We start from the raw sequence: 14,007 nt of genomic DNA on the forward strand, positions 1-14,007 counted from the left end.
TCGGTCTGAAAAACAGCGTCCAGATAGTGCAGCATAAGTTGGGCCTCAAAGAGTTTTGTTTTTTTCGAGGGAGGAGCGCGGGACGCAGAGCGACAGACTGTGAGGGACCTTTGCTGCCGGTAACCCCGGGGGAAGAGATTGCCGCTGAATATGGGTAGTTGTTAGAAGTCGTCGCGCAGACGCGTAACATCGCGGAACCTCCTTGCGATCCCATTTACACCACAGAGCATATAGTAGTGAGGAAACACAGCATTCAGACGGTATCTTCCGAACGCCAGCGCTGTTCGACTGTATTCTGTTCTGTCTGTCGGAGACTGTGCGTGACTGTTCCTGTGCATTAGGCGGTGCGCAGATGGTCGATGTGCCGCTGCCAGTGTTGCCTGGTGTTTGCAGACGGCCCATTTTATCAGAGCGTGCCAGTCTCGAAATTCAGAAGATGGGACGTGTTCCGAAGCTAATGTGCAATTTGGGGATTCCACTTATGCGGCACTGCTGTGTGTGTGAATGAAATGTGGATTGTAGGACGAAGACTTCCAGGCGCCTTGTGACCAAGAATATTGACACCCCAGAGCAGTCGGTGAATCCGAACTGTTCTTGTTGAAAAGAGCCTGTTCTTAGAAGCTCGAGGAAAACAAATGACTTTCGTCAGAGTCCAGAAGCCACGCGGAGGAACGCGGGCCCTTTGTCCAGACACACCCGAGGTTCTTCCTTTCAACATCGCTTCGGAAGGACTAGGAGCGGGACAAGAACTTGTTCAATGTTGGTTGTATGGTACGCTGTTGGACCACAGCAATGAGAGCCGACTGTAGCAGCGCATTGCAGACTGGAAAGAGAGCAGGGCGTTTCCAAAACTCAGTACCAGACGGCAGCTGGGACCACAGCAGCCAGGTGTACTCAAACACATCCGTCCCAAGTCTTTGCCTTGCACAGACAAGCCATTACGCTATGGTTGGTTATGTTTTTTCGGTGAGGTTGGCTGTACATACAGCGTCTGGGTGACTAGCGGGGCCAGGCCCACTGTGGCGCAGGTGGCATTTGGTACACAAACGTTCCAGCGTCTGCCGCCTCTGAAGACAGTCGATTTCTTCGTGTAGTGCTGCTGCAATGGCTTCGCGGTCACTGATTGTTGCTGTTGTGTGCAGCCTGTTCCTTTCACGCGTCAACGCCCACATCCCAGAGGCACTCGAGCACTACACGCCGGAGCATCTGGAGGTTGTCGGTACGGAAAATCAGACGATTATGATTTACTCACTTCCACACGGCGACCCCTCGGACAGACATGATGCCAAATGACTTCGGACCGACGGGTAACCATGCAATATTCTTTTACAGGGTCAGCAAAGATGCTGTGAATCCTCCTGTGGCTCTCAGTCATAAGCGCACCGCAACCAACTGCTCCGGAAGAACTGCCCTCGCAGCCATTTTTCGGTCCTGTACCTTTGGGAAACTCCATCGAGCAGCTGCTGCGCGAACCGGCGAGATTCGGCAGTGCGGAATTTCAAGTTAAGCAGAGCATGAGAGCATATCTCACGAAGGTGAGGGTGTCCCTCAGGACCGTGTCCCCCCTCTTCACACAGCTCACATCTCATCAGCTGCAAAGTGTCGTTGGCAGAAACACCCTCATCCTCCAGGTTTGCCGGACTTTATGACACCTACGGGAATACCTGAAATACGCAATTCGCTTCTTTAGCTCGACGTTTAACTGGGCATCCCCTCTTCTAACCCGGGGCTTCTGCACAGTTGAAAATGGGATTCTGTTATTACATCAGCCCTCAGGTTTTTCCTAGAGGTGACGACTAAAGCTTTTGTGGGAACCACAGGGGCTGCCTCATTGCTCGCAGCTGGGTAGATGAAGATTTATGCAGTTATGTTCGCGGAAACATGGCTTATGGCTGTCAATCACGTGCGCTCCTCGGACACAATGCAGTTCTTTTCTGGGAAGAGAGAAGACGAGAAGTCTCCAGCAGCAGGCGGCTGCCTTGATTGCTGAGGATCGGCCAGGCACGCGCTCTGGGCCAGACGCAGAACATATGGGGTTCGCCATAATTTCTTGAACTGTTGTCGCAGCCGGGGTGCATGGGGCCTGGTCCGTTCCCCGAACCCAGCCAGGATAGCACCTCACTACTTACCCACCCGCGATGACGCGGCGATTGTGTGAAGGAGGATCGCAGGGTTCAAGGCGTTCAGAAGAACCCCTCCAATCGCGTCAACCTGTTTCCTTTGTTTCCAAGCCTAAAAGCCAAGACGCGCGGGCTATCTCGCCAGCAGACCTCAGCTGGCACTTCCAAACTGAGTACCATGGGCAACAGTTGACCGCATCAAATTGGTGAAATCCGACGGCTGCTAACGCATTGTACTGGCCCCATACGACAGGCCTACACCACAGACCTCTCCAGAACGTAGTGAAAAATGAGACGATTCGTAACGAACAGTATTTCTTGTTTCGAATCAAAAGGCCCTCTTTCTGCAGTCACCCTCACAGGAGGGAAAACGGGAACCCCTTCATGTCGAAAGCGACGCAAACTCGTAGCCGCTGGGAAATCAAAATCGGAATCGAAGGAGCAACGGATAAGCCACTCACCAGAAGACTAGTAGGTGCGCCTCCCCCGAGCCCGTTCCAGGCTCGCCCCAGTAGACAAACGGGAAAGCACGCTATCAAAAGCGTTCGCGTCGAATGCAATACCTTGGCGCTTCAGGTGATTGAGAAACGACGTCGACGCGTGCGTCCGAAATCCGATTGTATGCCCGTTGCCTCCAAACGGCTCGGCCGACAGAACTTTGACGACCTAACGTAGTCACCACAGGCGACGCACTGAAGAGAACTAAACAAGTGATGGGGCCACCTCAGACCGTGATGCTTAGTCGGAGCTGCGCCGCAGGCTAACCCCGGAGTGCTGGAAGACCATTGCGATGAAAACACGATTTTTGCAACAAAAAAACTTCCAGTAGTCTTCGTGCGTACAAGAAGCGGAGGCCGAGTACTGCAGACGGTGTCAAGAGCCCGGCCCGGTGCTCGCTGCAGACCCGCAACGCAGGACAAACAAACTAACCACATTACTTAAACTCAGCTACAAGACAGGGAAGACGAGTGGACCTGTCCTTTATGGAGGTTCATACCGGGGGTACGCAGCGTGAGTAGGTCTGAACGGAAAGTGGGCACACTAGACAAAGTTACAAGGCCCCCCCCCCCCATGAGCCTGACTGCCCCAGAACTCAATGCAGTTCAGACAGAAATACGAGTCTGCCGGCAAGCTTGAATACACGCAGAAATCAACAGCAGTAAACGAATCTCACCTGTAGAATGCCTCAATGCTGAACATAAGAACAACGCCAGGGCAGTCCGCTGTGAATCGATTCCGGATCAGATGTTCCGTACCGATGAACTGGGCAACCTCTCCCATCTGAGCTTCTTGGGCCAATATATCCGCCTTGCTCGAGGTCTCTTGAGATGTCGCTCCCAACGCAACAGTGGGGGGCAGCACGCCCATCAAGACTTTTTCGTCCAGTGTGCCTCTTTCAGGCATCTGTTGAATGTTCACGACAAGCACGAAGCCAACCTTACGTGTAAGGTGGCACCACACGCTCGGGATATCAACTTTCCAGAAAAGCTTGTTCGGCCATGTGTCAGAACGGCTCTCGAGATCGACGTGCGCAGTATTCGTGTCCACCGAAAAGCTCGCTGACATGTGAAATGAACGTGTTGTCCACTCAAGCCCACTGGCGCGCTCCGACTGCGGCACTTCTTCCCTAACACAGGGTCACGCCGGTGCAGAGTGCGCACAGTTGCCCAGTGCAGAGACAAACACCAGTGGATCCCTGTCGCGAAAGAAACGTTTCAAATCCCGGAAGGAACCCAGAGAAATGCCAGCAAAGAAAAAAGACGAGGACAACGCCGAAAAGACGAAGACGGCAAGAGCAAACAGCAGCCGAATCCGCCAAGAAAACGAAACGAACGAAGCAACTCTTACTCCCAGTTTGCGAAGTGCAGCTCTACCCAGCTGTCGCGGAGCACATCGCCGGTGCGAGGGCCCCGTCCTGTGTGTGACAACGCAACGGCACGGACGGGAGCCTACTGATCCTGCCCTACACTCATCGCTTCCACTAGGTCTCTACAGTGTCCAGAAACAGCATACAGTCACACTAGCGGCTCCTCTCGTCTCATCGTTTGGTCTCCGCACAAAACGCCCGGCCGGCACAAGAAGCGGAGAAGGGACACCACGAGAAAAGGTACAAATCAATGCCCTCCCCATACGCACTTGCTTGAGAAAACGCAACGAGCCTCTTTTCCAGAGAATCCTACAGAGAAGGACAGCAAGGTCATCCGCTGCAGAGGCACAGCGCTGTACGCTGACTCGACCGACACTTTCTCCGGCAACGGGAGCTACGCAGTCCAACACTTGGAAAGTGACGCGACACTCCTCTGGCAGCGGCTGATTCGGGAATGCCTGCTTTTCCGGCGAGGCAGATCGGTCACCTGTGTGCCGGCGTGTAAGAGTAAACACGATGAGATACCTGCTCCAACATAGCATCAACACAGAACACAACCAAGAGCAGACACTGCCAGGATAGAGTTCAAACCGCCTCGATTGATTCCCGCTACCCGGTGTCCGCGTGAGAACTCTCCGATCCACAGGAATCGCAGCCGGCAAACCATCCGCCGGAAATGAGTAGAAAAGCGTACTCCCGTGTTGTCTATTGCAGCGTAAGCTTTTTATTACACAACGCACAGGGGTCTCGGCCGTCACGCAACCGGAGCTCAACAAAACAAACAGGCGAACTGCTCTGGCCATAACGGAGACGGGTGCCCTCACTGTTTATGGACAGCTTGCGAGTCCCTGAACCGAGCCCCCGCTGAACCTACGCGAGAAACGGTCCATACAGGGGAAGTAGGAGGCGACATTTCTGAACTACTGGAGCGTCCTTTCTTGAATTTTCCTCATCCTCCAAGAGAGTCATCCTGTTCCACAGACGCTGGAAGTGGCTTTCCTGGAGAGGAACACAAGAAACAAGTGTTTCTGCCGACTCGCTTTGTCAGGCGCAGCAGTTTGCAGGCATTTTATCAACAACTTCGTGCCGAAGCGCGCATAGTTGTTTGTGAGGCCGTTTTAGGAGGGAAAATCTCCCGACAAGAGAAGCATTGCCAAGCCCGCGGACCCGCGAGGCACCTAAGGATCTCGGAGATACCGCGCGCAGCCTCGTCTCCTTTCAGGTGGCGTGGAATGCTTCGGCGTTCGCAAGTGGAAGCGGGTCCCGACTGCCCGCGGGACCGGAGCATATACTATTGCCCACGCTGGCATATGTACACTGTGCGCACAGATCGGCCGACTGTCCGATAGCAGTCAGTATTCGACAGTACTAACCAACATATGCATCCCAGATGACCAGCTCACCCTGGCTACGTGCTTACCGTTTCTAGGCCCCGTGTTTCGCCCCGAAGCGAACCAGAGGGCTCAATCCCCAACCAGCAAACCTGTTCTAGTCTACTTCCCGCTCTTGATATTCAAACGAGTCGAAGTCAAGCACCCCACACAAGACTGTCCTTTCCCAGAAAAAAACACTGCAGCTTACCACGTCTTGCACAAGCCGAAACATCAATGGCTGCAGCTCAAAGCTGTTCCAGTCGAAAGGTCCGATGCCGCGCAACCACACGGCATCCAGGCAGTGGACCACGGGGCGCTGCAAAAGGTGAATCCGGACAACACTACTGGGGCACGTTTCTAACTGGACGTGCGCTGGTCACTCATACACAGCCAGGTTGAAGGATACAAAATAAAGAAGGGGGAAGTGAAAGTCCGGCGAGCCCTCCGTAGTACATTCCTCAACTCTGAGACAGGAGCCCACCAACAACTGCGTGCTCTGTAAAACTGCAGCAACGGCACTGGCAAACGAAGAGAGAAATACCCAGGTACGGAGTTCACTCGACATCAGGAATCGACCCGGAAGACGGCAAGATGTCTCAGTACGTGACCCGCAGGGAGCTGCAGCAATTAGCACCTGCACAAGTTCTACGATGCCGCACTTCGGAAAAAGGCCCCCAAACGACTCGTGGTACGCAGCAGGCACACAGGGGAGGCATACCTCGAGCAGAGCTCGAAAAAAAGCCTCAGAGCGTTTCCGATGCTCTAGCTACTTGGGGTACTTCATGTAACATCCGCCCATGCCAAACATACCCGATATCTCGTGGCGGCGCTGGGTTCGAAGCCTCGGCTACCATCGCGAAGAGGGACGGAGCAGTTGACTCCGGACAGGGCGCCGGGTGGAGGAGTGGAAGCCACCCAGTCCATTGTGTTCAAGGCCGCCGCTAACATGTCTATACACTGACATCCCGCAAAAGACACGCAGGGGGCAGACGGGCGTGTATCGCTGGTCCCTCTTGGATCCCGGCACCGGATCCTGAAGTTCGGCCCAACACCCAAATATCCCCGACGACATGCGGCCGCAGAGACACGGACATTTGAAGACAACTACAGATGTGGGGACGTTTCCTCGGTAGTCGCCCAGGGCACGTGCAGCACTACCGCGCAGAGCTGCGAGGAAAGGATTCCGCACGACGCTACGCCTGCCCGACGAGAAAAACCATCTCTGATAGAGTCCTCGGAAGTTCTCCGGATGAAAAACACTTAGGCAGAAGATGTCCTTCACGCGACGAACGTCGACCGCAGATTGTCTGCCGGCTCTTACTTTCACTGTAGAGCTGACTTACCTCCACTCGGGGGGTCTGTCCAGGAAAAAGAGAAATTAGAGCGTCTAGCAGATTGTCAGGCAGACGGCTTGCTCTGATTGGCTCTCCCAACTCTTTCTCAGTCTCCACCGCTAGAGAGAGTGTCTCTGGATCGATAAACCGCTCTCGTTGCATCTCTGCGAACTCCGTAGCCGCCTCTGATGAGTTCATATCGAGCATTTGTGCAGTAATAGCATATCCCTTTAGTTCCCCTTCGTCTGCCAAAGCACCACCAAATAGTGAGGGCCAAGAAAAAGAGTCACATGGACCTTCGCCGCTTGCCTCCTCCAGATGAGCTTCCCGCCCGCGGGATCTTTTCACCACCTGGGACAGCCCAGGCCTCATCGCCTTTTTGTCCACCTGCTCAGAATATTCCGTCGCCGGTCGAAAAAAGAAAGGAGAAATGCTCCTGACAGAAGAGAGAAAGATGTCGGTGCGGGGGGGCGTTTGTGCACTCGGAGCGGCAGTGACGGCTGTAGACTTGCTGCGTACCCTGGTTACCCTTGCATCAGCTGTCGACAAACCTTCTGCATCCAGTGCAGAAGGAACCGCCGTACTCAGGCTGGGAGCACGAGATGATGCCGTTGCCAGTGCGCTCGTGCTCGAGGTTGTCCGTGCGCTGTCGCAGGAAAGGGAACCGCTGAAAGAAGGCCACTCTAAGGTTGCTGCTTCCTTTGCCCGGGGCCTCCGATAGTAGAGGGACTGGGCTACTAGCTGTCGAACCCGGGTATCGAGCCGCTTGGAACGACCGATCGCCCGCCGTAACGCCTCCTGGGCGCTCACCGACAACAAACGCCACACAGCAGGCCAGCCGGCATTCTCTTGGGACCTCTGAAGTGCAGCCTTGCTCACTGCTTTCCGCTGACTACGGCTGACACTGGAGTCAGGTCTTTCATTGCTCTGTCCACGGAAGCAGTATTCGAGAGGCACTGTGCAAGTTCCGCCTGAGGCACCAACCGAAGACACCACGGAGAAACAGATGTTTCCAACCTGCGATTCCCATGGCTGCGCGCCTCGCCGTTGCGCCCTCAAGCGCTTCAGAGCGTTCAAAGAGAAAACGAGCTGCTTAAGTTTCGAGTGGTCTCCCAGCACTCCGGCGTTGAATGCGAAAAGCCATCCTCCGCGCTCGGTCATGGCGGGGGGCGGAACGGAAAGCCATCCTTCGCGCTCGGTCATGGCGGGGGGCGGGACGGAAAAGCATTCTTCGCTAAGCTCTGCAGAGAAGGCTTCTGATTCGTCGTCCCCTTTTTCTGCCCGTTGATGTCCTGCCGTAGCACTCCCCCTTCGCGTGTGTTCGTCGTCGCTCTCGCAAGACGCATTCCTACACCGGCTCTTCCTTGTTTCTCCTTGTCCAGGCAGTGACCCATCGACTTCTCTTTCTTCCCCTCCAGAGCCTTTAAGAAATTGCGCCTGCTGTGCGGGCCGAACGTGCTCCGCTGAACCACCTCGCGCGTCTTTTTCGGTTCTTTTTGACGTGCTATCCTGTCCGGAAGGAACTTCATTCCGGTCACCTTCCATACTTTGCTCTTGACTCAGTGTTTGTTCTGTCCTGTTTGCATTCGTATACCTGGCCCTCTTGTCCACTTTTCCAGCGACCTGTACACCTCGATCTACTCTCTGTAGCACACGAGGTATGCCTGGTCCATTTTCGGCGACTATCGCGCCTGCAGAACCGTGCTGGTCGCCACCTCGGGTTTCTCCCTGAAAACTTGCTTCGCCCGCTGCGTCCCCAATTTCCCCCCCTAGAATCACACTCCTGACAACGACCGGCTGACGTCTGTAACCGCTGCCTTGCGAACAGCCAGCGGATGTCCCATCCGGAGTGCGAGAGGTCGGTGGAACCGTGGACACATTCCATGAAGTGCCAAACCCACCCTGCCCTGATATCACACTGGGGAGCTGAGTAACTTCGTCCCTCTTTTCGTCGTCAGGAACAAGCATATCTGATGATAGAGACTCCTTCGTCCCCTCCCCGAGACACACCGGTGCAGGTCGGGGTCCAAACAACTCGCTACGCTTTGGCGCTGACCTGTCAGACAATAACTTTGTTTGTACCTGCGAAAATTCCCCCCACTCCTCGTCTCCAAAAATCCGAACGAGCTCTTGCAAAGAGACCACGACTTCCGCAACGGCGAAGTCTCGGCAGAATCCAGGGGCAAGCAAGCGTTCCTGCTGTTGCACGTACAGCGCACCGGTCACCTCTTCCACTTGTCCATCTAGTGCAGCTGGAAGATCAATACCACATTTTGACCTGTCCCTACTTCCCAAAGCGGCATCCTTTTCTCCTCGTCCTTCCCTGCCCCCTTCCCCCCCCAGCTCGTCCTCGTCTCCTGGCTCACCGCCACTGCCAGTCTCTCGCCACGGACGAAGCGCGTATCCCGAGCCAACAATTCCCGCGCTCCGTTTTTGCGAAGTGGGATACGCAGATCGACAACGTGTTTCTGCTGTGCCCTCTGAAAACAATGGATGCTTTGGCTCAAGTAAGAAGGGACTCTCTCCAGCCGGGAGACGCTTAACAGTGGGGGACTGCGGCGGCAGACCACCGCCTACTTCCTGTGACACGGTCTCCCAACTATATCCTCGAGGGAACCTCAGCAACGCGCCCCCGATGGCTTGAGCGCCGAAGAGCGAAGTTTCGACGCTGCTGGTCGGTTCTGCTTGCCGCGGCGCCGTGCAAACCTCGCCTGGCGGTCTCCTTTCTAAAGTTTGCACTCCCCCACCTGCTTCAACAAAGACCGGGCTGTACTCAGAACCACGCAGGCGACCCTGAGAATCACGCTGGCCATAGCATAACTTCTGCAGATATCTGTCTTCGAGCCTGGATGATTTGTCTCTCTCTCCATCAACACGCATCCGATCCTGCGCGGACAGCCTTCGGAGACGACTCGTCGCCCAAGCTGTTGAGATTGCTCTACTCTGCAGTCTTTCTTTGTACCTGCCTGATGGCGATGACAGCCATGTGGTCCCTTCTGAGTGCCCATGTAGCGAACTCAGCCATTCGCTGTCGGGAGTTTCTGATTTGGCAGAGGCCGGGGACGGAACGCAAGGCACAGCAGAGCTTCCGTTTTCCCAAGCCTCACCTCCAGCACCTGCAAAACCCGCTCTCGATATCACTGTTTGGTCTCTCCCATCCTCACCAGAATCGAAGGAACCGGTGCCACTACAAACCGTATCGGGGATGAGGTGCTGAGACCGCGGACTCGCATTTTGTCGGACTGTGGTAACAACGGATGCACGTCGTACACTTTCGGGCTCACGAGACAGCGGGAGATGCTGGGAGGGTCGCAGTCGGAGGCCGCAAAGAGGGGAAAAAGTACGAGGCCTGAAAGTTGAAAGGTATGGAGAAACCTGAGAGGAAGGGGCGGCCCGTGTACTGGCAGAGGTAAGGCGTGAGGCGGCACATGAAGGTGTATCAGAAGTTGACCCAGAAAAAGCAAAAGAAGCATTCGAGCCAGCGGTCCGACGGCGACTAGGTCTCCGCACAGCTCCCCAATCCCAGAAATCGCTTGAATCCGCTAGCCTGGCTTGTGGCGTAGAGAGTATGCGCTCCGGCTGAGGCCGAGAAGTAGACACGAGACCAGCTGGTCCGCCCGAGAAGCACAAAGCGGGAGACACCGGAGTCGCTCGCTCTCCTGAGGTGTACATATGGGCGTACAGTTGACCCAGGGAACGGTGTTGCCTCCGCTCCTGGCGCCGTTGTTCGGCAAGCACACGGCGAACGAAAGCCGAAGCAACAGGAAGAGAAGGTGACGAGGAAGAAGACGGTAAAACAGCCGCTGTTCCGCGTGTTTCGTCCCTGAGTGGAGGAGACTCGCTCTGAGAACCAGCGAAATTCACGGGGGGCCTCTGCTGTTCTGGTGCAGGTGCACAGAAGGCAGACGAGGCAGAAGAACCGTCCGCGGAGCGAACTCGGGGCGACAACGGAGTCGAATTGACTGAAGGAGACGACAAACTAGAAGGAAGTACGTCAGGTGGCCTACAAGTTGCACTGAAGGGACTGAGAACTTCCGAAGTGGAGGAAAAAGTGACTCTAGAGCAGAGAGGGAGAGGATACACAGGGCGAAAAGCTTGGGATACCGACCAGCTAGAAAGAGACGAAGCGGCATTTGCCTGTCCAGGGAGCACACGTCGCTGCCGTCGACCATGTCCACTGCACTCGCATAACGATGAAGCTTTCCGATTCGACCCCGTGGAACTGGTTGGGGCCGAGGTGCTCATGGTTTCAGACAAGGGTGAATCCATTTTGCAAAAGACACATCTCTTCCTGCTAAAAAGGGAGCGGCCCGATGGGAAAAAGGGGGTGACAATGCCTTTCTTTGGAGGCGTGTGCGAAATCTTGTACGAGCACTGCACCAGCACGCCTACGGGTCAGGGGTGAGGACAGTGGCAATGCGTAGTCATAGGTAATCCTTGAAAGCACCACAGGCAGGCACGCTCTCGGACAATCTGAACACGCCCGCAACAACGCGCACTTGTGGAAAAGGACAGGAAACCCTAATCTGCAGTGCAGTACAACATCGAATTCGCAGCTCCGCGCGCCGGGAAGCGAAGGCCTTTGCGCGCCCCGAAATCCGACTCAGGAAGTTATCGAGGTAAGTTTATGGAGGTAACAGACTTAAGCGGAGAGCCTCGGAGAATGTGTGCAGTGCTCGGTGTTGTACTGCAGGAAGAAGATACACATCTTAAGCTTTGTGGAGGAGAGAAAACACTGCAGGCAAGTCAGGGCTCAACCACGAACCTTAGCGCCACAACACACGAAAGCGGAAAAAGAGAACATACATTCCTTGGTGAACACGTAGCGCAAGCTGGACGCAGGGCAGCATTCTTGTCCGAGCCGGATACCACGCTGACTGCAGCTGGATAGTGACACAGGTCCGCAGGAAGCATTATCTTCTCTAAAGCAAAACTGCTCACCAGCAAGGTGCCAAGACTTCACAGCACACACACGCGAGAAAGCCAGGCAGCAAGTCCCGCTCCCTGGGCGAGGCGCAGGATGCAGCGCGGTATTATTCCGAACGAGCGCATCGCCGCCTCCTTCCTCGGGACAGTACGCATTTGATCAGGTCATAATAGGCGCATCGACTGGGATAGCGCCTGAGGGGCGAACGCAAACGAGGAGTCGGGATGTTTTCCCAACAAGAACTCGAAAGAAGTGATCTTGGGGCACATGCAAGGAACCGCCTGACCGCGAAGACAGGCGAGGGGGAAAGGGGAATAGAGTGCCAAACTATATTTCGCAAGACCGATGCATGCGGGATGGCTGCTCGGAAGTAACTTGCCATACACTCGGTGCCGCACTGCGATGTTCGTGCACCCTTGCAGCCACGACGTCAGAGCGCCTTGAGGTAGAGCACTTTGCTGGTTGTAGGTCTTTCCAACTTTCCTGGACATCCGTCTGTACGTTGCTGATGTGCCGGCGAAGGCGGCCGTGACCTGACTGCCCCCGCCTAGACGGAGAACCCCCCCTCTGGCTGTCCGGAAGGGGCCAGTGAGAAGTGTGGCCGGTAGCGGCGGGATCCTGGGATGCGCAGAGTGCTAGGACGCCCGTGGCTGTAGCGTGCTCTACTACGGTCGCGGGAAGGCACTGGGCCTGCGGAGCAGGCGGGAAGTGTGTGCGATCCCTCAGTTCTCCCCTACGGGCTTCCCGGCCACGGCGGACGGACGTCGTGCGAACGGCCGAAGTGTGGCGGGTAGTCCGCCGAGGAAACAAGAGCACAAGGTTTCTTCCCAGTGCCCCGTGACGTGCCTGCTACATCTCCGGAAAGACTTGTCGCCAGACTCGGTGGACGCCAGTGGTTGGGAGCGAGCAGGAAGCTCCAAGCGTCCAACGAACGCAGGTTCCGTGTTCTCTTTTGCTGTGCGCGGAAGTGTTCATGTGTTGGAGCTAGCGAGACTAGGCGCTGTTTACAGCAGTGCGTGGCACTGGCGAACCTCAATAAGGTGCCCGCAGCTAGAATAGCAGGAGCACATCAATTGCCTGACTGGAGAAGACCAGACATATGGTGATGGAATGGGGGAAGAGTATGCGAACGATCAGCAGTTCGGAGGATGCTCAGGCCCCGCTGGACGAAAGAAACCATTTCAAAGAGTTTCGTTGTGGAGTACCCGCGTTCAAAATTCGGTAGAGTTTCCTAGAAATTCGACGAAACCCCACGGACCTGCGTGGTAACCAGGGGGGGACAAGGGGAAGGCGCCCCTGTCAGATTCGTGTTTCCTCGTACTTTGTTGTTACTCCCCCGTGAATAACGCTTCTTTGTTCTGATTATTTTCGAGGTAAAGCAGTAGGCCACGCTCTAACCCCGCCTCCGTCCTGTTTATACTGTTCAGGCTCGGTCAGCGGCCGAAGTGCTTTATTTCATAGGTGCCGACAACTGGTAAATTACATATCGCTAACTAGTCGCGAAACGATAGAATACCGAAATAAGAGTGAGCGCGGCTGGCAGAGCACATCGAGATCTGACGCAGAGACCAGATTGCTCTCGTCACCTATTGTCTTTATATTGACTTATTTTTTAATTCGTTTTAATTATGTTATTTCCAATGCGACCACAACCTATCCTAGTTTTTTCAAACCACACACAGCACATCATTCAGAGCTACTTAACACAGAATAGTTTACAACACCAAGAGTATTAGGATTAGCCGAAGACTCAGCACAGAACATAAACAGGAATTACTTAGAAAGAATAGCGGCCAGGAAATAAGGGATAACTCAAAAGTGGCGTAATAATAAAATACAATAGTAAAGGGAGGGGGGGGGGACAGAGCAAACACGGCCAACATACTAGGCCTAGCCCAGCTAGCTGGTTAGCCAAGAACCAACAGGGTAAGCACACTTCCCCAAGGGGACCACCCGGCTAAAGAAACGAAGAAAAATCTCTAGAGAGGCGTTAACACAGAAAGAAGGTTTACTCTACGATAATGGTGGGGGTGAGCACCCCAGTGTAAACGAGTGCGCAGTAGAAAAGTCTGCTCACTGCGGTTGTAGTGCGGAGTGTTCACTGCTTCGCCGGAACACCGAACAAAAGGTGGAGTGTGTGAGAATGCTCGTAAACAAACCCTGAGTGTAAGATAGTAAAATTTTATAGGTCCGGAGCTTTAGTGTAACACGTCGAACCGCTCCCTGAGACTGCTCCGGTCTCGGTGAATACCACCGGTATCTTCAGCGGTGTTGGGCATTCCCGCGCCCACTCGTCTGTTAACTCAGAGGGACGCCAGTTTCACGACACGGAAAATCGTCTTTCATGCTTAAAGGCCTCGTGAATAGTTTCCTTGTACGGGAGGGT

General features: G+C 54.8%; 2 protein-coding genes across 2 annotated transcripts; one reads left to right on the top strand and one right to left on the bottom strand.

The window, feature by feature from the left end:
- Positions 1 to 1,408: 1,408 nt before the first annotated feature.
- On the bottom strand, positions 1,409 to 11,865 carry CSUI_009744 (uncharacterized protein). Its single transcript, XM_068069853.1, has 6 exons — positions 6,704 to 11,865; positions 6,171 to 6,317; positions 5,569 to 5,676; positions 4,862 to 4,986; positions 3,295 to 3,524; positions 1,409 to 3,016 (listed from the first exon to the last, which is right to left on the bottom strand). Exons 1-5 carry the CDS (start codon positions 10,961 to 10,963, stop codon positions 3,488 to 3,490), a joined length of 4,677 nt encoding a protein of 1,558 aa, XP_067918171.1. The 5' UTR covers positions 10,964 to 11,865; the 3' UTR covers positions 1,409 to 3,016; positions 3,295 to 3,487.
- A 171-nt stretch (positions 11,866 to 12,036) lies between these two features.
- On the top strand, positions 12,037 to 13,090 carry CSUI_009745 (uncharacterized protein). The gene has a single exon (XM_068069854.1). The coding sequence runs from the start codon at positions 12,732 to 12,734 to the stop codon at positions 12,888 to 12,890; it is 159 nt and encodes a 52-aa protein (XP_067918172.1). The 5' UTR covers positions 12,037 to 12,731; the 3' UTR covers positions 12,891 to 13,090.
- The last annotated feature ends 917 nt before the right edge of the window (positions 13,091 to 14,007 follow it).

Source organism: Cystoisospora suis (assembly GCF_002600585.1).
Source record: "Cystoisospora suis strain Wien I chromosome Unknown contig_5970, whole genome shotgun sequence".
Lineage (NCBI taxonomy): Eukaryota > Apicomplexa > Conoidasida > Eucoccidiorida > Sarcocystidae > Cystoisospora > Cystoisospora suis.

Excerpts from the sequence above, each read along its gene's own strand:
- CSUI_009744 (XM_068069853.1), bottom strand. The coding sequence starts at position 10,963 with ATGGATTCACCCTTGTCTGAAACCATGAGCACCTCGGCCCCAACCAGT. Across the intron at positions 6,318-6,703 it reads GACAGACCCCCCGAGTGGAG|TGTATAGACATGTTAGCGGC; the intron begins GTAAGTCAGCTC and ends GCGGGATGTCAG. Across the intron at positions 4,987-5,568 it reads TTCGGCTTGTGCAAGACGTG|GAAAGCCACTTCCAGCGTCT; the intron begins GTAAGCTGCAGT and ends GTTCCTCTCCAG.
- CSUI_009745 (XM_068069854.1), top strand. The coding sequence starts at position 12,732 with ATGGGGGAAGAGTATGCGAACGATCAGCAGTTCGGAGGATGCTCAGGC.